A 25690-nucleotide genomic window follows, 5' to 3' on the forward strand; every position below is an offset into this window, starting at 1 on the left:
CCAACCCAATGAAGGGAGAAAGCTGCTGCCTTCAGCCTTCTTGTCTCTAACCCCCTGTAGCCGCATTTCTCTCAATGGAATATTTTTAATCTCTGGCCACTAGAGTGTGCTAAAAAATTGAAAACAAAGAAAAAGATCCAGAAGGAAATAGAAAGGCAAACTTAAAAGCTTATGTTCCCAATTCAATTGCTCTCAAACAGTAATACGACTGGAGAAATGGAAAGCTTTTTAACTGCAGGAACTTTGAGATATTCTTTTGGAGCTGGAATTACTGTTCCTTTGCAGTCCTGGCTCATCCCACGCCTAGAAAGCACGAGTCCAAGAGATTTTTGGTTTGCCCCACCACTTTCCCTGGGGAAACCCACTCTTTACTGCTGAATCTGAGCAACCGTCAATCTGTGGGAAAACCTGATTGGGATTTGCTCCAATTCAGCAGTACAAGGCAGGTTTCGCGGAGGGGGAGGGGAGGTGGGACAAGCAGAAGTATGGACAAGCCCTCAATCACTTGTGCCTGCCTACTGTCCATGGTGGGGGAAGAACCCACCTGAAGAGGGTGGAAAGCCTATGTGGATAAGCACCAAATACATTATGAATATTCATATTCCGTCTGCCCAGTTCTGAAAGAATGACTAATAATACAGATAATGACATTTACAAGGTTTAGTGTAGCAGAAGGCTTGCTAAGAGATGAAAATATGCCAACTGGAAATAATCTAGTTTACTTAGCGTGGATTGCTTTAGAAGCACAATGTCCATGCATATTTTCTCAATAGTTTATAAAGAGCTTATAAAGGAACGGTGCTCTCTCAAGGAGATAATACCCAGAGCATGAAAGACTTTAAAAGTCAGAACCAGAGTCTTGAACTGGGCTTGGAAGCTAATTATGAATGAATGAAGCTGCCAAATAACTGGTTTTATTCCTGTCTCCCTACTCTATTAGCCACAAATGGGGTCAGGGTTCCAAGCACAGCCCTACCAAATACTTCTCCTGGAATCTGCCATCTGCAGTGGGGGCCTTGCTGGTAACCTCACCATCATGATTTAATCTACACTTCTTTTGGAGCAGATCTCTAAACTGAGAAATTGGAAAAATAATTAAAATAATAATAAAATAACCCGACAATATCAGTTCCTTGCCAGCAGCTGTGCCTTGAGCAAATTGCAGCAGAAGCCAAAGTAAACGTACTTTGAAGTAAGTCCAATTAATCTCCTGTACAGTACGGTGTCCTAAGGTTTGCAACCTAAGTAAGCCTTTAAGGAGAAACAAGAACAAATTCTGGATGTCTACAGGTCTGGAGCTTTCCCCATCTTGTTTACCCTTTTCCTCCTTCGCTTAACTTCTAGTCTGAAGAAGAATTCTGAGGAACCCAAAATTTGCATGTGATGGTGAGTCCTATCAGAGCATTCTCAGCATTGGCATTCCACTGAAATGCCCTCAGCTTGCCTCATGAATGGTTGGTTTCTGCCCAGTCTGAGTACATATTTATTTGTGCAAGCATTTGGAAATAAACTGAATTGATCAGGTCCTGAGCTATTGATAGCTGCTGTTTGGACTGCTGGTGTGTTTTAATGATTTCCAATTGTTTTTCATTTTAATATATTGCTTACCAGGTAGAAGACACCTGGTTGTGCAGGTATTCCAATCATGCTGATTCCATACGTACAAGGAGACAAACTTCGGCCTTTTTATAGAGACAATTGTGCTCTGTGCACAATTGTTTAAAAGTGGGGGTTGCTAAAATAGCAGCCGTACCCCATTCTGTACTTGAGTATGCCTTACATCTGAGTAATGAGTGCCTAGAGCTTATGCATTAGAGAAAAGTGTTTTCATTACAGAAATACAGCATTAAAAAAAAAAAGTTTCCAAATTCTCCTGTTCTGTCCTTCTTTCTTCTATATTCCTTGACCCTTCTGAATTGGTCACCTTATCAGATACAAAATGCCATATTAGATTTTGTTGACCTGACTCAATATGTTATCTTAGTTCTTGCATTGTTTATATTCACACGGCTGCATAGATGTGAAACCAATCAACACTGAATACACACTATTGCCAAAAGTACTGTTTTTTCTGGGCAAATAAATGACTTTTAGTTCCAGGTCAGGCTCATTGATGTTTGCAAGTCATTATAGTACATTTACAGAGAGGAAAATAAAATGATAACAATTCTTATTTAACACAAACACCACCAGTGCACTAGTAAACAAACAAACAAACAAACAAACAAAAACATAGTTTTCAAGTACTGACTTGAGCAATAAAGCTACAAATGCACTCTTTGGCCTGATATAGCACCCCCAAAATGTAACTGAATGATGAGCCAATTCAAATGAAATGTAGTACAAATCTTGAAATCAGAGATACGAGTGCCCCAAGTTCACATTCATTTGAGATAACTTCTACAATCTATGTAGAAGATCCTAACTTAAAAATTAAATATATATGTATATGGAGGAAAACATACCTTGAAGTAACCATGTGCACTATTCCTTTGTCCCAACCAAAAGGTTGTGCCAACAGGTAAATCCAGATAAGGCTTTTCCACCACTCTCTCATAAATTCTGTTTTTAAATGCAAGAACAGGAGCAAAGTAAAAAAGAACAAGAAATTACTTTCATACTATCCAGTAATGATCTAAAATGCTGCAGCACTTTCAAGTAATTGAAACACAACTCTTCACTTACTTATTGCAGTCTACATGCAAAATGAGGTGTGATGCACTGATTGCTAAAGAGAGCCTGTGCCACTTGTCATCTGCCAATATGTAAGGAAACACTTCCGTATGTGAGCGATGGCTTCCTGAACGGTAGTGCAATCTAATTTCATTTCTATGGCCGCTGCTTTCTAGTTCCAAGTACCTGCACCAGAAATGGATCATCAATTCATGAAGCAATGTTAATAAGGAGGAAACAGAATTCATACTGGTTTATAAACAGAAACGAGAGAAAATCCAATTTATACATTATTCACATCTAAGGCATGATTTTGTTGCCTCTTGGATGGGGTCCCACTTTTAGCCCTTCCCCTGATGTGATGTCTTCTTCTTCCTCCAACCACAGCACATTGTGCACAGCTGTCTGTACAGAAACTGCAATGAGCAAGCTCCTGCTTTTGAGTAGGGTCTCTGCCATGATTATGATACATGAAGATGCCTCCATCATGCAGAGCCCCTATATATGAGCAAGACACCATGTGCTGGGTTTTCTTTTTTCTTTGGCAGGGGGTTGGACTCGATGGCCCTTGTGGTCTCTTCCAACTCTATGATTCTATGATTCTATGAACAGGCTTTCAGTGTGACAGCCCCCATTTTGTGGAACAACATTCCTGTTGATTCCAGTATTTGTACAGTGGTACCTCGGGTTAAGTACTTAATTCGTTCCGGAGGTCCGTTCTTAACCTGAAACTGTTCTTAACCTGAAGCACCACTTTAGCTAATGGGGCCTCCTGCTGCCGCAGTGCTGCCGGAGCACGATTTCTATTCTCATCCTGAAGCAAAGTTCTTAACCCAAGGTACTATTTCTGGGTTAGCGGAGTCTGTAACCTGAAGCGTATGTAACCTGAAGCGTATGTAACCCGAGGTACCACTGTATTTCCCTTTATTGAAATATACATATATAGTAAAAAATATCCTTAGAAAAGCAGCACCATATGCCTTTCTTTTATTTCTGCACTTCTCTCTTCAAAGAAACATTCCCAGCTAACAGGAAAATTCAGGCATTTCTGACTTGTTTTGCACACCTAGCAAAGTGCATTTATTTTCTCTTGAACATTCAAGGTGTCTCAAAGCACTCTAGTCTCTGTTTTAATGAACACTTAACTGAAGTCAGCAACAAAAGTTATGCATGCAATAATTCTTTGTTCTGCGGCCAATTTTTATTGCACTGGCAAGAAGTCAAAACCAACTGAATATATATATATCTGCAAACAAAATAGTAGAGTTGACAGAATATGTGCCAATTGAATTACCTCTTTTATCACCACAATCTTAAAAGGATTGAAATAAGGCAATTTTTAATGAAACAAAACAAGACAGTGATAGAACAGGCCAAAGCACTCTTCACATCTTAATTATCTATTTATTTAAAATTAACATGTGAAAGAATGCAAAATTAAGCAGAACTATTCATAACTCTGAGCGCTAACAACAGAGATATGGCATTACGACAAAATAATCTAGCCCCTTTAATTGTGTTCACATGAACTAGTAGTGAATCATCTACAGGAGCAGTGCATAAAACATGCACCTCTCAGTCTGACTGAATGGTGAATGAGCTCCTATACCATTGAATAAAATATAGCTTCATAGATTATCATGGCTGTGCAATAGTATCAGTGACTCCTGAACTAATCTTTCTATTTAAAGCAGAGGTGCAGAATCTTCTACCCATTAGTCTAGTTAATCTCAAAGGCCATTTCCCCCAACCCTTGCCCTACACCTAACATCATAAATGATATCACTTGAAGGCATGTAAAGATGCAGCCCTTTACCGAAAGCACAGTTCACAGGTACTGGTCAGCAGCATGTGCAAAATCCTTTTCCTCTGCCTGTGCTGCTTGATTTCAAACTGTAAGGGCAAATGAAAACACTTCACCTGATACCATGATAGAGGTAGTGGTCGTAAAACATCAGGTTGGTTTGGAGAAGTCAGAATTTGGCAGCCAGTTGTATCCAGCTCCCTACCCCACCAAGCATAAGCACAAAGGAAATAATAATACAGTGGTGCCCCGCAAGACGAATGCCTCGCAAGACGAAAAACTTGCTAGACGAAAGAGTTTTCCGTTTTTTGAGTCATTCCGCAAGACGAATTTCCCTATGGGCTTGCTTCGCAAGACGAAATGTCTTGCAAGTTCTTGCGAGTTTGTTTCCTTTTTCTTAAAGCCGCTAAGCTGTTAATAGCCGCTAAGCCACTAAACCGCTAAGCCGTTAATAGCCGCTAAGCCGCTAATAGCCGCTAATTGCCGTGCTTCGCAAGACGAAAAAACCGCAAGACGAAGAGACTCGTGGAACGGATTAATTTCGTCTTGCGAGACACCACTGTAATGATAATTTGTAGGATCCTTGAATTATAGAGTCTGATGGGACCCCAATGCTAATGTGGTCCAAACCCCTGATATGCAGAAATCACACCTAAATAGCCTTTATTCTGTTTTTACTTGACATGATTAGGTTTTTGCACCTTCCATTTCCCTTTTACTTCCGTTGCTTTTTCTCATGGATGCTTAATATGGAAATTCTATTGGCTCAAAACTTTATACTAGAGCAGAAGTAAAATTCAATTTTTAAAATCCAAAATTCAGCAATATTCCAGCATTTTCAAAGATTTTTGAACTCCATTTCTGAAATTCAGCTTTGAGAGAACCTTTTAAAAAAGACTGATATTTTCATTTAATTTTTCAAACTTGCTTTTAATTTCCACCCAAATTATTATTCTGTTGCTTGCTGCTGCTGCTGCTGCTTTTTACAAAAATGGAAGCTAGAAAGAAAGTGGCAAAAACAGTGTCTACAGATAGTGAATTCTATTTCTCGTAACTGGTGATTTGTTCAGAAGTGAGATTACTGAAAAAAAACCAACCATGCAATGCAGGCAAAAACTGATGAAGGCAAAGTATGCAAATCTTCACAAGCTTAGCATTTGCCAAACTAAAAAAGACAGAACTGTTTTTTTATTCTACATGTTCTTTTTAAAAACTCTAACATACCCTCAAATGTGACTGGACTCTACCATTAGAACACAATTTTAAGCAAGAACTTCAGTGAATGAAATTTTACAATTTGGCTTCCTGTCTGACCTGCATAAATTGTACTTATAAATAAACTTTCTTTTTAAAACACAATCCCAATAAAATGCTAAAGGGGGGGTATCTCAACTACAGGGAGCATGATCTAAGTAGAGTTCCTCTCTGCAGATGTTCCTGCTGGTAGAGAGGTGGTAGATAACTTTTGCCCTTCCCTCTGGAGTCACAGAACCACCTCCCATGCTGTTCCAGAGGGTTAGGTGCCATAGAACAGTATTAGAGAGTGCAGGATCAGCAAATTTCACACACACACACCACTCTACTGAATCAAAAGCCTTCTATAAATAAGAGTCTTTCTGATGAATAGAGGTGAAATCTAGCCTGAACCCTTGATATTTTTGTTGCATCAGCAAATTCTGAGTAACTTCTGAAGCTTCATACACAAGGTGGGCCAGTAAATATAACTCATTAAAGTGTTTGCTCATGGGAAGTTTTATAAACTGGAATATTTTACACCATATTGCCAGAATTCATTTTGTGCACTGACAAGAAGTTTAAAACTTAAATGAAGCCTAGCTGCCAGGAAAAAACCCAGAGAAATATAGCAGGACATCCATCAATTTAATGACCTGCTTTATAACCAATATTTGGGGTTATTCCAACTTGACAAGGTTAAACAGAAAACAAATACTTATTTTAACTGCTTCAACACATTTCCACTACTCACGGTGTCAAGAATGATCAAATAGTTGCCCAAATGACTAAAGAAATCTGGTTGATGCTTATGCTATTAAAACTGAGTGATAAGAAAATATTAGATGAAAAAGACAAAAAGAAATTGATGTCATTGTTACTTCTTTTGATGGAACTTACAAGATTCAAGTAATAGATAAAGTAGCTGTGGTATGTTGCTTGTAAACTATGAGAGTTCAGGTAATGAAGCAGAAACAGAAGGAAAATAATGAGGACTATGGCAAATCATACCCACTTCTAAATCCAAATACTTATTTTGGAGCAAGTGGTCTTGTTCACTTTAGATATCCACCCCCTACTTTACGCCAAAACCTTTTACACATTTATATTGTTTTTTCTGCTGTAACCATGTATCTAAATACCAAAGCAAGTATTTACTTCAGTTTTTCCTTCAGTAGATATGAACAAACTGTACAAGCACAGTCTTAAGTTGAGCACAGTTGCAGTTCAATGAGCTCACTGTTTCTGACTAGCATCATTTAATAAAATAAGTATTCAACTCAAAACATATAGTCTATGTTTGAAGTTTTTCTAATTTCTCATTTTCTTATTTGCTCATCTGAAGGGAAAAGTGCTTCACCCATTTGTGCTCATTATTTAAACCAAAATCCACAAAGATTTCTTAGGGCATTGGGATTAACATTTATTAGTACTGATGACCTCTTATCATCAACAACAAGATGAAAGATTAATGAGGAAATCACACAAAATGGATAATAGATTCACACTCCATGGTTCAGTGTAATAGAGGAGCAATTGGTGGCAATCATTAATTTGTATATAATTAAGAGATCATACTTGGTTAGTTTCTAATAAAATGTATTTCATTCAACACAGCTTAAGATGCTTTCATTAATCAGAAGCTGTATTCATAGTTTTTATGTTATAGCTGCATTTAGACTACAGAAAAGGAATTTGATCTGCAGAAAGTCAGTCTTGCCATCATTGTCCTAATAATATGATTTGTTGATACTAATCTTGTTTTGTTGAATTATAATTTCTAAATTTCATCTATGCTACCATATTTTGAACTGCTTGCAATTGTCCCATATCTGACACTAGTGCACATGAGAATGTAGGCCCAATTTAGACCCTTACTTCAACTGTCCTGTGACTCACATAGTGAAGGAGAATACAGGTGTATCCCACCTTTTCATCACATGTGACATGGGTGTTGCACATGAAAGCCCATATGTGTGATGGTCTGATTTATACACTTTCCCGCTCCTACCCCCAAACAGAAAAAAGTGGGCTGTTGCACATACTGCCCTTAGATAAACTGCCCACTTGACATTTCATACTATACCCATGTAAGACGGGCATTGCACACAACCACACCTCCACCATACACATTGTGGACCAGCCCAGTAAGAGTCTGAAGAAGGCCACTGGGAGATATATTTTTTAAGCACATTATCATAATTAGACAGTGGGCTGAGCCAGGTCTACAAGCTCTACAGCAAGGGCAGCTAAACTCTCTCAGTCCAAGGGACACATTTACCCATGGGCTGCATGGTCAAAGTGGGTGTGGTCTCCAGGGGCTGCATGTCAAAGTGGGTGGTCCCAAAGTGTACAGTAGGTGTTGCAAGAACTGCAGTTCTCAAGGCTGACTTTCAAACAACTTCCCCATCAGCTATTCTATTCTATTTAAAATGTGTATTTATTTTGTTGTATAAGCTGTCCTGCCTTTTCCCTTTTGTCTTCTTAACCTTATTCTTCATAAACTCTCTCAAAATGGTTTGCTGACATTTGATGTGGATTTGTGGCTCCACATGACTGACTGTGTTCTCCCCACTGTGCCTAGATTCCCTGGACCCATCCCTGAAAGGAACCGGAAACTCCCACAATTCCCTAAATAAAATCAATCTCTCATTGACTTGAGAGATTCAAGGACAGAGAGAAAACGAGAGGGCTGGTGGCAGCAGACCTAACATTTTGCTCTGGGAGTTACTCACATTCACAGGTAGGGAGTAGGTGAGCTATATTGGTTTCTATTCCAACTTTTACCTTTGTACAGCAGGCTATATTCCAAACAGACAAAAGTCACAGATTTCTACACACGCACATCTCTATCTTCCATCCACACGGCAAGTGGCTTTCCAAGCAAGAACAAATATTCAAAGAAGGCACAGAAAAGGATTCATAGTGGTGTGGCCTGTGGCAAGATGGAGAGGCCTGGAGGACCACATTCAACCCTGAGCCTGAGGTTCCCTACTCCTACTATGCATACCTACGTGGGAGTAAGCCTCCTTGAGGTCAATGATACTTACCTCTGAGTAGAAATCAGACAAATCATGTGCCTAAACCTCTACAGGAGCATGTTCTGAATATTTGTTTTAATTCTTTGAGGGATTGAATTGAGAAATTTAACCCACCAAGAAAATTCAATAAAACTCCAATAATATTTTCAGGATGTGCCGCTAAAGCCCAAAGTATCCCTATACCATGACCATCTTCTTTCTGGGATTATAATAGTCCCAGCTATGTTGGATGTGGTGTGCCTTTCGAGCTCACTGCTACTCTGCATTATCTGAAAGATGCTAAAATGTTATTAAATATGATATGCACCTGTGATGAAAAACTTTCTATATCTTCAGGCATCTGCTTACGTAAGCATGTACAAAGATCTAGCCAAACCAACTGTAGCAATTTCAAATGACTTGAATTCTTACAAAAACAGCTTCTTAGAAAGGTTCTGCCATTGTTCCTCTTGTTTCGCATGTGCAATTGACAACATAAATTTAAGAGGCACTCTAAGGAGCTTTTAACACTTAATTTAAAATTACCATGTTAACAATCATTATAATCCCTGTGAGATACAATATAAAGTTGTTCAACAGTAAGAACATAAAAGGTATACACCATCCCTACCATAGTTAAAGGTAGTTTAACTTTCCCATAGTCTGTTAGAAAGAATGAAAATGTCCCTATTACACCATGATAACTCAGTTGCCAATCATATGCTACTTAATGGCAGCAAAACCCATTTGTTTCAATGAGATGCTATAGGAGCTTGAAGTTTGAGTTGAAAATTCATATTGTTTCATGGATCATTGTTGACAATTCTTTGCTAGGGTCATATGTTGACTGTTTCAGCAGCTGCAGCAGATGCGTAACAATCTTAATAACACCTCTTTTAACTGTGACAACAATTTTCTTGTCGTATCATGATGAAATCATTCTCAAATGCCCTCAGGTCACATAGTTTAGTCTCTTAAACCTAACAGCATTGCTTTCCTTAAACCAAACAGCATTGCTTTTCCATTTATTACTATCGCTGTTATTTCTGTAACCTTGGATAGTCTTCACTGTTTGAAAGTAAGTGAGGCAAATAGTAAGAAGGCACACAGGTAAGACAACAGATGCTGGGAAATAGTACAGGTCTTTTACAGGCAATGAGGTTGAGCTGATTTACACTAGATGAGGATGAGATCCACAGTAGTGTGACAGGCAAATGGTAGAAAAACTTTTTATGCCCTTAGCAGTGGGAGACATTTAAATGGTGACAGCTGTTGATAGATACTAGTTATATAATCTGTTGATAGATCTTAACTTGTGAATTTCTATCTATTTACATTATTCACAGTCATATGAGCCACAGTAATTTCCAAGTAGTGTTGCATATATGTCAGCTAATATTCCAATCATATAATTAGTGGAAAGTGACTCCAATCTGCTTCCACAAAATTCATTTCTACATAGATATGCTTAGTATCGCAGCATAAAGCAGCAGTCCTATACACTTTTACCTGGAAGTAAGTCTCACTGAACTCAGTGGGGTTTACCTCTTGAGTATAAATGCATTGGGTTATGCTGCATATTAATCTCATGTTTCTCTTTCTGATTTATTTTAATCTTATTTCACATTTCAGCAGGCCAGCAAAAAACAATAAATATTAGGTATCTGCACCTACCTGTGATCTAAGTGGTGAACAGAAAAAATAACACCTGAATTTAAGCGAGTTTGTTTGAGTGACACCAAAATTGTGAATTCATGTTTATTTCTTAGCTTCTGAAAAAAGAGTTCTGCTTTCTCTGGAGATGCTTTTACATTTCTTGAAGCACCTAGAATGAAACAAAAAAGGAGAGTTGCTTTTTTTTACCAAAAGTACTCTATGTATCAGTAGTACTAAGCATGAAGACAAATATTTACAGTTGATTAAACTTTGAAACTGTAGTTTGTATAGTATTCCACAATGTAACTCAGATGACAGTAGTGCTTCCATCAACAAAAAGGGGAAGCAGCAATTACCAGCTATTCCCCCCCCCCTTGCCTTCAGTCTCTGCATTCCCCAGATCTGCTCCAGGGTAGATGATATTTAGATGTGTGGAAGAGAGGTGCAAAAGAACAGAAATCTCTGGAATTAGTTTTCCCATTCTTCCATTGATAGAAACCTCAACATCAGCTGAGCAATGCTGTTGGATGTAGCCCAGTAACTACTCAGCTGACAATTCAGTCCCACAAAGCTGTCAACCATCTTTTGGACCAAACCATTACATGCTTTTAGTGTGGATTCACATAGTCTTGTATTTATACTGAAGAATAAAATGTTATCCTGTCAATTAAAGTCTCTAAAGACTTACACAGAAATCTATTGTTAAAATCTGAGCATAAAATGGCACTATTTATGAGAGCCAATTCTTTCTAGAGATCACCAAGGATGGATTTAGCCCAACTGAGAATACTTAAGCATTTCATTTTTGAAAGAATATCAAATTAAAACTGATAGTTTAAAAACTTTGAATACTTTTATTATCCTTGCTGCTTTGGCTCATATGGTTCTTTGAATGCAATACATCTTTACCATTTAATGGAAGTGTTTAATAAATTATGAAGCAGCTCAAATACAATTACTTCCCAGTGTTCTTTCTTTTTTAGCCACGGCATACTAACAGACTCAAGTAACACGCTTTTGTATTCTGTATGATGGTTTGATGTGCACTAACAATTTCTGGCAATATAAACAATTTATTCCCCAAAGGACGGAAGGAAAAACACACATGGAGAAATGTCTTTCACCTCAAGGTCTTAACATGCAGCAAACTTCTACAAAGCACAATGGTACTTTACGTTTTGCAAAGAATGAAGAATAAAATCCACAATTCAAATCAAAAGCATTAAAATTTTAAACAGTATGTTTTCTAATAAGCACTAGTGTTTATAAATATTTAAGGGAGAATGTGATTTTGCAGTTAGAAATTAAGATTGTTGTGGAAGAATGTAATTCTTAAATTATGCTGTATTCTACCTTAAGCATGGACTGCCCACGTCACCACAATATTGTTAGGAGTTTGGGTGTAGGGAGCAGGCTGTATGCTGAGAGCATTCTAACCCTGGGATCCAGGGTTAGTGTTAAAATATAAGCAAGGCTAGCTTACAGATGAGGTGATTACCTGGGTGATGGGCCATTAAGGGGAACAAAGGAATGAATCTGTGTGAATCAGCAAATGGGTCCTCAACTGGCTGGTAGTTAGAAAAAGAACAAAGACAAGAACTGAGAGTCCAGTGGCATGAGCTAAAAGCAAAGCAGCAAAAGGGCATAGAGAGAGGAATGTATGATTTGTGTTTGTATCCAAGGCTGCAGCTATGGGATAAACAAGGGCCTTTTGGGATGTTAATGCTGTGAACCTCTCCAGGTTGAATTTCCTAGGCACTGACACCAAGTGCAGGTCCTTCAAGGCCAGTGCTAGTGAGAACCAGTTAAGTAAGACCTGTGATAGGAAGGGGTGTTTGTCCTTCAAGATGGGAGGGATGAGTGTGCACTGTTTTGAAGGTTCTTTTAATCAAGCATCATGATTGATTACATCAAGTCATGGGATAGGGTCCAGCATTTTGCTTGAGTCTGGCTTAAGTCATTAAATGGAGCTCTCTTCACAATGTAGTTACTATTGCCTGTTATGCTGCTAAATCTGAAAAGTGATTGTATGCTCAGCGATCTCCTACCTAACTTCATCTATGCTGCGTAAGTGGTTGTTCAGTTGTTAGTCAGAAAAGATAGCTTTGCTATTTTTAAGCTTCCAAGCTACTTTACCTTGTGCTGTTATTAGAAACACTTGCAACTTTCTATCAATAAAGCATTATTATAATAAAGTGTTTGAGTTCCTAGACCTACCCAGCTTGGTTATGGGTCAGTTTCCACAAAGATCAACTCACTCTGCCTCAACATCTGCAAAGAAATCTGACTCACTCAATCTTTGGAAATGAATTTGTACAGTATTTACTTCCCTTGCCTTGGTGAAAACTCTTAAAAGAGAAGAATCAAAAGACTACATTATGGAGTCCGCTGCAATAGTAAAGATTTGGTTCACCCATTGCCTATTCTCAATGTGTCCCTGCACAGGTAGGTTTAAAGCTGGGTGTGCTGTTAGATTTCAATGCCAAAAGTGGGTACCACTTGCTAAAAGGGAAAGGAGTACGGCTTTCTGGCTTTTCTGCCAACAAGATAGGCTTGTTTTCAGTTATTTCTGTATGTGCCCAGCAATGATTCGTGCAGGAGATGCAGGTTTATAGAGAAATTATTTTCCCATTACACCATGATTTCATGCCTTGGATTGATGTTAAACTTTCTAAACCATGCTTGCTGGTTCAGGTAGGATGGAAGGTTCTAAATGCTTTGAAAATATCTCTCTAACGGAGAGAGGTGGCAATCTTGGCATAACATACCCATGAGCTAAGTCTATCATTCTATTGATTGAGACAACAGATACAACTGTGATGATTTCCAAAGTTTAAAAAATGTTAAAATTCCCTGGTTTTTATCTGATTCCAGTTTTCATCTGACGTATAAAAATGAGTATTGGACAGACACAGGCTTAGAATAGGTGGGCCAATTTAGCCTAGTAAATGAGGCCAAAAGAGGATATTGTTGTAATTGATTTTTTAAAAATCAGAGGGATTGACACAAATGTGTTTGGCATTATTTAACATTAAAATATAATGGATACAATGACTAATAGCTACAAACTATCCACTAGTAACTCTAAGATGATTATCAGGTGTTTTGTAACTATTAGATATGGGAAAAAATTCTGGAAGAAGCTCTCTGAAACAGCTGCCCAGAACAGTGGCTATCTCTTTCATTTTCAGAACATATATATTTTTATTATGATACTCCAGTTAGGTCCTGGTTGAGTAAATGGGTTTTCTACCATGAGTGTCTGCTCATTAGGATTTTAGTTTTGTTTTTGTTTTTTAAAAAATACATTCATTGTATTTACATTTTTAAATATTTGGGTATGAATTGCCTTGAGACGGTGGCTTAGAAGACAATTAATAAACAACTGTAATATAATAATAGATTCACTCATTGAGGATTAAGTCCCATTGAATTTAGTGGAGTTTACTTCTGCACAGTCATGCACAGAGCTGTACTGCATGAATGACATGTATAAAAAGCTTCAGAGAGAAACTTATGCAAAATATATAAATGTATTAAAAAATAATTAGAGCCAGAGAAGAAAATAATAAGTATCAAAAGTTAATTTTTGGTAGAAATGAAACAAGATAAATGAAGAATAAGCAAATCAGTAATGATTGCAAAATGTTCAATTAGCATGTTCCCAGTGTTAATTGGAATGGAGACTGTTTCATTATTAAACCATATTTTAGCCACTTCCTTCAACTCTAACACCAATTGAATTTGGTGAGATATAGCTACCTTTTGATAGACACAGGGATGATGAAAACAGTTCACTTGTCATGGGTACTCTACAATACTTATAGAAAGTAATATTTTCGCAATATCTTCTCCAATGGATGGCCTGACCTCATAAACCCATATCCATCCAGACCTAAACAGATTTTACTAGAATTTCACCCATATTACTAATGAAATGTCTGGGAACTTTACTTAACTAAGCCTACTGCAATCTGACCCAGCTCTAGGTGTTTTTCTCACCCAAACCAATTACTTCCTGTTCTGTTTGACCCTTCCTTGAGGAATATGAAAAATGATCCAGGTAGACTTCAAATGGGTGCCAGTGAAGAAGAACCAGGACAAAAGTTCAGCAAAATGTCTATGTGCTGATAATTGAAATGCAAACCCATTTTTTATTCTGGCTGCCCTTGAACTATCAGAGTAATTTTTAAAATGTTCTATCCACTGTGTTTCAGCAAATTGTTAGCGCAAGTTTAATTGTGACACCTGCCTCCTAAAGTAATAGTTCATGAATTAATAAAACGTTTCCAACCTAAGCACTTTCCTAAAAATGAGCACTTTCATGAAATATTTCAAAGGTATGAATTCCAGAATACTGTTATTAAAAGGTTTATTAATACGGCATCTATAGTATAATGTAATTTACATAAGCAATTTATATTGTGCAAAGCTTAAATTTAATCCCAAATATGGAAATATATCTCCAGCACACAAGAGCACACAAGATGAAGCAGAGTTTATTGGCTTACAATTGATAGAAATCATGGTTTAGAATAAGGATGAGGAATTTGCTGCTTTCCAGATGCTGTTGGACACCAACTCCCTCAGTTAAGGTGAGCATGGCAGTTGGTGTCTCGGTGGTCACATGTTCTCTTTCCCTAGCCTGGAACATAGGTTCCAGAACCTATGAGCCCATATAATTTAGACTGATTTGTCTATTAAATTTCAAAGGAGATCTGTTAAAGAGCCCAAAATTCACGTGAAATGAGAGTTAAGACTTTCTCCCTCAGTGAAAAGATAGTTGCAGGAGCAGAAACTGCTTCAGTACCATGTCAAAAGTTTGGAGAAAAATAATAATTCCAAGACCCATAAGTTTCTTGTCCCTGGGATATCTCAGATAACAGTACAGTGGTACCTCGGGTTAAGAACTTAATTCATTCCGGAGGTCCGTCCTTAACCTGAAACTGTTCTTAACCTGAAGCACCACTTTAGCTAATGGGGCCTCCTGCTGCCGCTGCACCGCCGGAGCCCGATTTCTGTTCTTATCCTGAAGCAAAGTTCTTATCCTGAAGCAAAGTTCTTAACCTGAAGCACTATTTCTGGGTTAGCGGAGTGTGTAACCTGAAGCGTATGTAATGCAAGGTACCACTGTAATGAGAAAACACAGTGGAACAGATTCCTCCACTAAAGAAGTAACAGAATCATCTTAAATCCCCACCACAACGATCACCAGTCCCTAGGATTGTTTCCCTTCTAGTTGCCTCGAATAGCAAGGAATGCTCTTCAGAATCTCTGCAGCACACAGCATCCTGCCATCATTACCATACCACACCCAGAAGTGACAAGTAGTGTTCCAAGACACTTATCAGTATTGACAGATTACATTTTTGAGCTACTCTTTCTTAGAGATGCTCATCTGTCTGCCAGGCTCCATACAGCCTACTGTGCTCTGTCCATGGTCCTGATGCCTACATCCTACATTCCTAATGTGAACTGTTCGCTCTTCCGTGCTTCTTTCCTACTGATACCTGAATTCACCTATTTCTAGAACTGAAACTATTCTCTGTAGCTGTGCACCTGCCTTGAACAGTGCCATGGCTTCCTCCACATGAAGCCAATACAGTTGCCTACTACTGTTTCCCAAAACTCCTTCAGGTGCCTGATATCCATTTGAAAGTTTGATGCAGCTACTAACTGGACATTCCTAGCTATGAGAAAGTTTTATAGAGTTTGTCCTGTGGGTGAAGGGGGTTTGTAACTGATGTCAGGAAGCATTGCTTTAATTATATCTGAATTTAACTTTTTTTTTAAAAAAAAGATATAATTAAATCACTCCTAAACGTTGGTCATTACTTACTACAGGAATAGGTAATATCAAAACTGAATGAAGTCTCCTACCTGTTTACATCTGGCTATAACAACTCACACACAGCCCCAGTTAACATGACCACTTTATGACAATTCTAAATTGGTGAGATTATTAGATACACAATAAGGTTTCCCAAAAGTTGGGATGTTACCACTGTTCTTGCTGAGCCCAGCAAAATATACTACAGAGAGTCCTCTAGCGGCCTGTGGAATTGAACTTAAGGAGGAAGTTGCTGCTGCAGACGAGCAGAGAGAATGCAAGTAATAAGATGTCATCTCCTCATTTTCTATGCTACATTTGGCCACTTAACTAAGAGAAAGAGGCTATGCTGCACAACTGTTGCTTAACTGTTGCTTAAGCAAAACCAGGGTTTACCAGGGCGGAGTTCTGGAAAACAATATGCTTCTTAAATGAACTGTCCTTTGTATAACATGACAAGTGAATAACCACAACTTGCTCCTACGCTTCTACAGATATGAAATACTGCTTCCTGAGGCATACAGTAGCTTCCTGGACCGTCTCAGTCAAACCAAATTGCCACTAGAGTATCTGCGATACAAAGGCTCAACATATGGTTTGTATAAGAAGCATGTATACACTTAACATTACACCTGCCTACAGCCTTCCAGATGTTTTTTTGAATCCCATTAGACTCCAAGCAATATGGCAAGGTGGCCCCCAAGGTATTAAAGAAAGACTCCAAACTTCCCTCTCTTACATGATGTTTCATTTACACATTTCATATTTACATCATGCTTTGATAAAGGTGATAATGGCATTAAATTTATTACCAAGGCTTGGTGCAAGCAAGCTGTGAAAAGTACTGTGAGAATATTGTGCTGATGTCCTATTCCTAAGCAGGCATATGGAAATTAATTCTATAGAAACTTTTTTCAGTGCACTGGCCATGCTTAAAATCTCAGGCAGTGAAATCTTCAAGTCATTTTATTAAGAAAATACTATATTAGCATCCTTGTTCTACAATCAGCTACTTCATTCTAAACGTCATTCAATGGAAATAAGCATACCTCGGATCATATACTTTGTACCCAGCACCCCCCAAAAAAGGCTTTTTGACAAAACTTCCTCAACCAAATTGGAGTATGTATTCATATAATCAGCTTCTAACTGTTTCAGCTATAAATCAATTTTTAAGTGTAGATTTGTTGAACAGTCAGAATTTAATTTCAGCCACTTGTGAACAGCTGAGGTCTTTAGACATCACAGTCTTGGGAATGTTGATAAAGGAGCTTTAATCTCTGCAAGCATTCCAGAAGTGTCAGAATCATGATGCAGCAATAAATTAATGATTTCACTAGATTGGCTGGGAAGAGGACTTAGTTCTGCAGAACATCCGGAAAGAAGAATACATATCTGGCAATGATATTCACTTTCATTATTTACAATGCTATTTCCACACTCAGCTACTTTTTTAATCAACGTGATAGAAGAAAAAGCCAATCAAACAGTCAGAATCTCTCTAAGTACGTTCTCCAAGGCAACAACGTGCTTCTCCTCTGACAATGGCCATGATGAGAACATAAGCACATTTATTACAAAGACAGACTTCAGTACTGTGATTCTGCAAAAGCACAACTCTATTTTTAATCACACATTTTCATTCAGATTAGTACAAGAGACACCAGATTGTGGCAGGGCATAAGAAACAAAGGACTACAAAATGCAATAGAGGATGGAGCTCCTTTGGTGAACACAGCCCTTCTTACCCTGCAGTGTTACAGCAAGACAAATTGTGCTTCTTGGAATGAAAAAACAAAAGTGGTCTTCAGCTGGTGGGTCACGTCACATAAAGGGAACACACAAACTAACCTATGGTGAGCCACCCTTCAGTGCTGCCACCATTCTTCAAAAATTTGGGTCTTTTTTCTTTTGTAAAATGCTAGGGATGCAAAGAAGCCATGAACCTGATATCTAATGTAGCATCTGCTGCTAGGTTCTTGCACAGAGTCCTAAACCAGTTAAAACTGGTTCTTGTATCAAAGGCTGGAGTCAGTGTCTGAAAATCTGAAGACCACTTATCTATAACTCTTACAGAGCATCTGAAATTTTTGGTTCCTCCAGGTTACTACTGATCAGACCTAACACAGGGAAGTAGGCTGAATATCAGTAGCCTCAGCCCATTTAGTTAAACCTTAGAAATCTAAGCCAATTTGAGTGAGGACGTATACCATAGGTGCTGAATCTCTCTAAAGATGAATATATCTTTTATAATAATCCTGTGTTGTCAAGGATCCTATAGATGTACTTGATTGCAGTTTGTTCTGAATAGTACCCTCATAAAGTACCCTCCAGAGCCACTGTTGTCTAATCACATTGTATTCCAACAAAAGTATATTTGGTTTATGGAGATTGACTGTAATTGCATGCACTTCTACAGCCACTGCAGCCTACTATATTCTCACTGACTTAAATGTGTGTTAAATCAGCATTTTTCTATCATGCTCTTTTTAGGTACTACAGCATTGTCACAAAAAGCACAACTGTCCCAGCTTTCAATGCAGACTTCACTTTTTTCATATTTCCCTAAATATTCAATTCACAAGCCAATGGAAAGCACATACCATGCTGAGCAAAAAAGAAATTTTCAATTAGAAGACTGTCAAGCACCATTTTAAATCTTGTCACATTTTTGCCTTGAAGCCTAAAACTTGGGTCTTCAGTCCCTAGCATGCTCACTTGAAGCAGGTCCAACTGAAATAAATAGAACTTACTTCTTCATAAATGTGTTTAGGGTGGAGCTGTTAGACTACAATTCTGACTATGTTTACAAATGGTTAACAGAACACATCTACTGAAAACACACTGTGCTTGATGGAGTTTGTTTACTTATTTTCAACCTTTATATCCCCACCCTTCACCTGAATGTCATAGGGTGAGTTACAATGCCAAGTACGGAATGTGTGTGAAGGATTATAGACTGACAGGTCATTCCAGAGGTGGGGCATTGCAGTAGCAGAGCTGTATCCAAAACCCTGCCAGCTCATGTCAGCAAGTGTGGAAGCTGGGGTGGATTTGTTATTTTGTCATGCCAGCTCCAAGTTGGCATAACAGAGAAACCTGCGCTACTCTCTTAAAGGAGCCACTGGGCTTTATATCCAGTGGATCCAAAACAGCTGTTACCTCATTACATAGCTTTCTCACTCTGCAGAATTACCCCACCACATGGTTCTCCCCACACTGTCCAATTTATCTGCTCACAAATAGGGTGCATAATTTCAAGAAGCCACTTGTACCCAGTTCTAGCCCAAAATGGAGGTTTTATACCTTTGCATTCTCGACACACTGTATTTGTGTGTGTGCGTCGCTGTGTGTATCTTACACACACACACACACACACACACACACACACACACACAGCAGTGGATATAATGAAATCATATAGAATTTAGCCATGTTTTTTAATAGCATCATGGATGTTGACTGTGTAGGGAGCTAGCTTAGAATATCAGAGGAATATCCCACCACTTTAATATAAAATACTATCAGATGGGCTCCAAAGGAGCCTGCTTAACTTCATATATCGCTTATTGCAGTATTTAAGTTTTAGGGCCCTGATCTGGCCCTAAAGTTAGCTGCAACCTACTCTCAAGTCATTGTGCACAGGACTGCAGTGTAAGTTCCATTGAAGACTGTGGGGCTTTGAATGCTTCCTGAGGAACAAGCATGCATAGGCTCAGGCTGCAGTCCTTTGCCCCCTTCTCCAGCAGTAAGCACGACTGAAATTAATTGGACTGGCTTTATATGAATAGAAAAATATTAGGCTAGTCACAAATAACTTGCTTCATTGGTTTCAGTGTGGTGTGCAGTGCAGCTCTATGCATGTTTACCCAACAGTAAGACTCATTACGCTCAGTAGGGCTTATTCCTTGATAAATGTAAATTAAGTTTAGCTGAACTATGGTCTACATGCATTGTTTGTAAAATAGATGATTTTTTTCTTCAACTGTAAACCATTTTGCATTTCTGCATCTATTGTCCTATTATATTCTGACCAGGGAGCATTTCATGAACTACCATCTGTGCCTGTCTGTGGCTGATAAGTTAACTGCATATGTGTTCATGCTCTTTGAAAGCCCCCCATTTATCTAACTGTGACAAGCTTTTTCATCACACCCATAAGCAGAGTTCCATCTCTTCCCATGAATAAGTTTATTTAAACGTATTATTATTGTCGATTTTATTTAAACTATTTCTTACCCATTCTTCACTACACAGCAATTTCAGCAGTTATAACTAGTGTTTCAAATTCATAATACAATTACTAAAAACAAGGCCTACACTCATTCTCAGCATGCATGCATGCATGCGCGCGCGCACACACACACACTTGATCCTTATTATTTAGCACATTAACTACCTAGTTAGCATTTTTCTGCAACCTATTTTATTAATTAGCATCATCCTCAAAACCAGAGAAACAATGTGTATCAGCAATTTGCTTTTAAAAAAAACTATTAAAATTGCTTTAGCTAAGGGTACTTTCTTAACATACACTCTTGCAAGCAATAAAGGGCATTTTGAGCAGCACTTGCTACTTAAACAGTCTTTTTTAAGCTTCCACCCTCTCCAGCTCAGATAAAGAATTGATACAAGACCCACCTCAATCATTGCTTAACATACTATAATTATGCAAAGCAAGAAACTGTAGCAAAACAAGTGAAAGAAAACAAAATCAAGGACAAAGATTTTTAACCTGGATTATAATGCGGGATCCCTACATTATTTTCAAATCTAGTCCATCTCTTGCCTTCTAATAGAATATCTGCAAAGGAAAACATGGAAACGTGGCTCCTGCATATCTGAAAGCATAAATGTTGTTGTCTCTAGCTAAGCCATACACGGAACAGACCCACTGGAGTCTATGAACTTAAGTTAGTCGTGCCAATTTATTTCAGTGGGCCTGCACTATACTGTATAAGACTTAGTTGATACAACCCTAAGGTGTTAAGTTGGCTTCATGTTTTGTATGGTACCATACAAGCAATAACGGCTAATTATTTAGAGCCCTTCAAGCTGAATGCCCAGGGGATCATATTGACAACTTTGCAATTACTTCAAGCAACCAAGTTTTCCGGACCAGAGGGACATAATTCCACTTGGACAAGAACTTCAGCATTTCCCCCTCTCTCGTAAATGAAGCACCGGGTAGAATAGTTTATGTGGTTTGACTCCATTCTATTTTGGGCAGGACTGGCTCACCCATGAGACAAGTCGAGGTATGGATGTCTTCACCTGATGAACATTCATTACCTATTTAGTTTCTCTGCACCTGCAATCCCCCCCACACACACTCCTATTCATAAAGCTGTCATGTGTCTCAAATGCACAAGCCTCAGCTTAGCAGTAAAGCAAATATGCTTTACAGTTTCAAATCACTAGGAACAGCCCTGTAGAGCTGGAGCAGCATCTCCACTCCCATCGTTCAGCCCACACACTGTGGTCCAGCTATGAGGGCCTTCTGGCAGTTCCCTCACAGCAAGAAGTGAAGTTACAGGGAACCGGGCAGAGGGCCTTCTCAGTAGTGGCACCCATCCTGTGGAACACCCTCCCATCAGATGTCAAGGAGATGAATAACTATACAACTTTCAGAAGACATCTGAAGGCAGCCCTGTGTAGGAAAGTTTTTAATGTTTGGTGTTTTTATATTTGTCGGAAGCCACCCAGAGTGCTAGGCTAGGGCAACCAGTAATAATAATAATAAGAATAAGAATAATAATTACAACTAGTTTGAGGGGGAAATGCATCAAACAACAGTATTTCTCAATGATAGATATGGATTGTGGCCAGCTTCATAAGTACACAGCTTTGGGCACCAGTTGTGGGAATGCACTAGAGATAGAGTATATGAGTAACATGTACACAGCCTAAAATTCCACACCCTCTTTGAGTTATTTTGCCTGGTTAGAATGTGTCCATGAACTGCCATATTCCTGCTTGCCTGGATGGAGAAGTGTGTACTGGAAATCTCTGGTTTTGCATGGCTAGGATGTAGCCTGCTGTACAAAGTAAAGAGTCAGTCTTGTCTTGTCTTTTGGCCATTGGTTCTGCTAACAGAGGCCATGTAGTCCCCAGAAGGTTGCTCACGAAAGAAAGTAGCCCTTGGGCTAAAAGGGGACCTCCCCACCCCACCCCCTGCTATAAGAAGTGGCATGATGTGCGTAGAGAATGGAAAGTATCTCAGCTTTATTCATTCTGCAGCAGAAGATGCCTTTTAAATCCATATACTAGTTCTGCTTGTTTTTTGTTACTTGGTAGAAAGACATTATGCAATGGGCATGCTATGTTTTTAACATATATCTGCTAGGAAAAGTCTCCATCTCTCAGGTCCTGAATGAACCGAGTGAGAATCTCTTAAAGAAATAGCTTATATGCTTATAGACAAAGCAGGATGCTTCCAGTCCATTCATACTGTACTTTCATCTTACACTCATGAAAAGCCAAAAGATCTCTCCCCCCCCCCCGTGTCTTCAAGCCAAATTCTGAAAAAAGACTACTTTTTCAAAGTTCCCTACACCAGCAACAGTTTGCTTCGTTTGCCTTGCACCCTGAGAAAATCAGCTATGATTGAGTCACATCAAACATTGTTTCCAAAAATGTAGTCAGAAATAAAGTTAGCATGAAAACTGTAACCCCATAATGATAACAAGTTTTAAACATAGCTACATAGTATTGCTATACCACAGTACAAATTGACCTGTTTTAGTTTTGTTTTCTGACAGCAGAAAGAACCATTGAGGAGCCACTAACTGTGAAGTTCCTTCATGCATCATGCTGACAGATTAAATCTGCTCTTTGGTGTTCTGTTCCGTGGTGTGCTTTATCACAACCCACCATATAATTCTACCCCATCTGTTGGTGCTGGTGGGGTGTGTGCATGCATTTGCTTGCTGAAGTAACTGAGCATAGTTTATATACATACATGCCAACTGTTCTAACAAAAAAGGAACATCTTTTCTGAATGTCTCCCATCTTCTAACACTGAGCACCAGCTCTCATTCAGCTGGTCAGTATGCATTAAAGTTATCAAATACGTAATTAATTGTCCTCAATATGTCAAGCACTGTAAAATAAAGTCAGTAGACAGCTGTGTTCATTAATTCTAATGGTATAGTACTGAGTTTTGTCCATTTCCTTTTTAGTCAATATGTTTTCTATGACTCATCCCAGAAATAATTATAATAGAGGGTCGCTTATTTAACAAAATATGGATTTTTGCAGTTAATAACCGGTGTTCATATAACTTGCTTTTATTTTTTAAGTACCATGAGATGCTTTGCAAAAAAAACATGGTACAATGCATCATTGGATCATAGTAATAGAATTAACCAATCATAATAGATATTGAAGCTTATTCATGTATGTTTTCTGATTGTTTGGCCGTTTTATTTCATTCCATTCAACAAATGCCCAAGAGAACCCACTCTGCAAAATTCACAAAGTCAGAAAAGCTTCTTTGAGGTCATTTCAGTCAGGTATAATGTATATAAACCCAGGAGTCAATCTGTATGTTTCATTTCTATATCATTTTTTCATATTATATCTATTATGACATTCTTTTGTTGATATTTATCTTATACTTTCATTAACTCAATCCAAAAGAAGTCCATGAAAAGGAGCGTCAGCTTATGAGGCCAAGGACATCTTGTTTTCTATACCTCACAGCAAACTAGTGCTCTCTTATTAATATTCAGTGTTCCAGCAAACATCTTAATGCAAAATCTAAGTTTCAGAGGCAGAAGGTTCACTACCGTATGCTGTAGCTTGAGAAAAATTAGTGCTTCAGCCAACGTACTCCAGAGTAGTCTTAAAAACATCCATGAGATGTCTCGAAGGCAAGTTTACAGCCTAAGACACATATATTTCCATAGCTGAAATAGATGTACATGTGACCAATGTGATCTCTATAGTTATTCATTCCCACGTTACATTATCCTTGTAAATATTCATTTGCAGGAACTGTGTCCCCCTTCATTCATTCATACTCACACACAAGCTTGTGCAACTATTACAACAACATAGATGGAAAGTTTGGTGGAAGAGGCCCATGCAATCTGCATGCTCCCTCTCATTGGGGGCCAATGAGATGAGAAAGATCCATTTAGTCAACTCTGTCCACATGGTTCATAAATACATAGTGGACTATATTGCACCATGAGCAAACAGTTTTTATGCATGCCAGTTAGGTGAAAAGCACCCAAGTTGTTAGCACTTTGGGGTTCATTGGGCGAAGCCAAGAAAATAGAGACTGGGGAGATTTGTATGGGTAGATAATTGCATAAGGCCAGCGGTACTGGTTGAGATTTGCCCAATTTATATAAATTAGTAAAAGGTAAAGGTACCCCTGCCCGTACGGGCCAGTCTTGACAGACTCTAGGGTTGTGTGCCCATCTCATTCAAAGAGGCCGAGGGCCAGCGCTGTCCGAAGACACTTCCAGGTCACGTGGCCAGCGTGACATCACTGCTCTGGCGAGCCAGAGCCGCACACGGAAACGCCGTTTACCTTCCCGCTAGTAAGCGGTCCCTATTTATCTACTTGCACCCGAGAGTGCTTTCGAACTGCTAGGTTGGCAGGCGTTGGGACCGAACAATGGGAGCGCACCCCGCCGCGGGGATTCGAACCGCCGACCTCTTGATCGGCAAGCCCTAGGCACTGAGGCTTTAACCCACAGCGCCACCCTTTTATATAAATTACTTTTATTTAATTTTAATATGCCACATCTTTCAAGCAATATAACCTTGATGGCATCCCTGACTAGATAAACTTAATGTCTCCAGTGGGACAATGGGTCAGCACATCTGGCTGTTAACCAGAAGGTTGGTGGTTTAAGCCCACCCAGGGATAGCTGCGGGCAGGATTCCTGCATTGCAGGGGGCTGGACTAGATGGCTCTTGGGAGCCCTTCCAACTCTACAAATTCTGGGGAAGCTGCCTCTTCGCAACTCCTGGGGGGGGGGAGAGAGAATGGCAAGAGAAAGAGACAACAACAAGAATCAGAATGAAAGTAAAGTCTTTGAATTGCTGTACTTGCTTGGCTCTCCTCCAAGGAGAAGAAATTATAAATTATATCACTTTACAAGATGCATAGCAAATTTAGGAAAGCTAAAACGCATCTGCAATTACAGGTGTATAAAGAAAAAATGAATGCTGAACATCCATTTTCTTCTGAAAATTAAAAGAGAAATGCAGGCTAAGTCTTCAGACTCAGCAAAAATAGGAGAAATAGAAATGTCCAAACTTTAAAATTCTCTTTGCTGGAATTGCATTTGTTTTGTTTTTTAAATGCACACAGTGATACAGTGGTTTACGAACTTAATCCGTTCTGGAAGTCCGTTCTTAAACTGAGGCGCGATTTCCCTAATGAGGCCTCCAGTCACTGGTGCCCTTACACAGTTCGGCTTCCGTTCTTAGACCGAGGTAAAGTTTGCAAACCGG

General features: G+C 38.8%; 1 protein-coding gene across 3 annotated transcripts in view; it reads right to left on the reverse strand.

Moving 5' to 3' along the window:
* Positions 1 to 25690, reverse strand: part of NELL2 (neural EGFL like 2) — a 120597-nt gene that overhangs the window by 91667 nt on the left and 3240 nt on the right. For all 3 annotated transcript variants that reach the window (XM_083399593.1, XM_083399591.1, XM_083399592.1), the window contains 3 exons: positions 10405 to 10555; positions 2686 to 2859; positions 2466 to 2562 (listed from right to left, as the gene is read on the reverse strand). In XM_083399593.1, the coding sequence (XP_083255719.1) occupies positions 2466 to 2562; positions 2686 to 2859; positions 10405 to 10555 (422 nt within the window). The remainder of the gene's footprint in view (positions 1 to 2465; positions 2563 to 2685; positions 2860 to 10404; positions 10556 to 25690) is intronic.

Source organism: Podarcis tiliguerta (assembly GCF_965153285.1).
Source record: "Podarcis tiliguerta genome assembly, chromosome: 10".
In the NCBI taxonomy this organism is placed as follows: domain Eukaryota; kingdom Metazoa; phylum Chordata; class Lepidosauria; order Squamata; family Lacertidae; genus Podarcis; species Podarcis tiliguerta.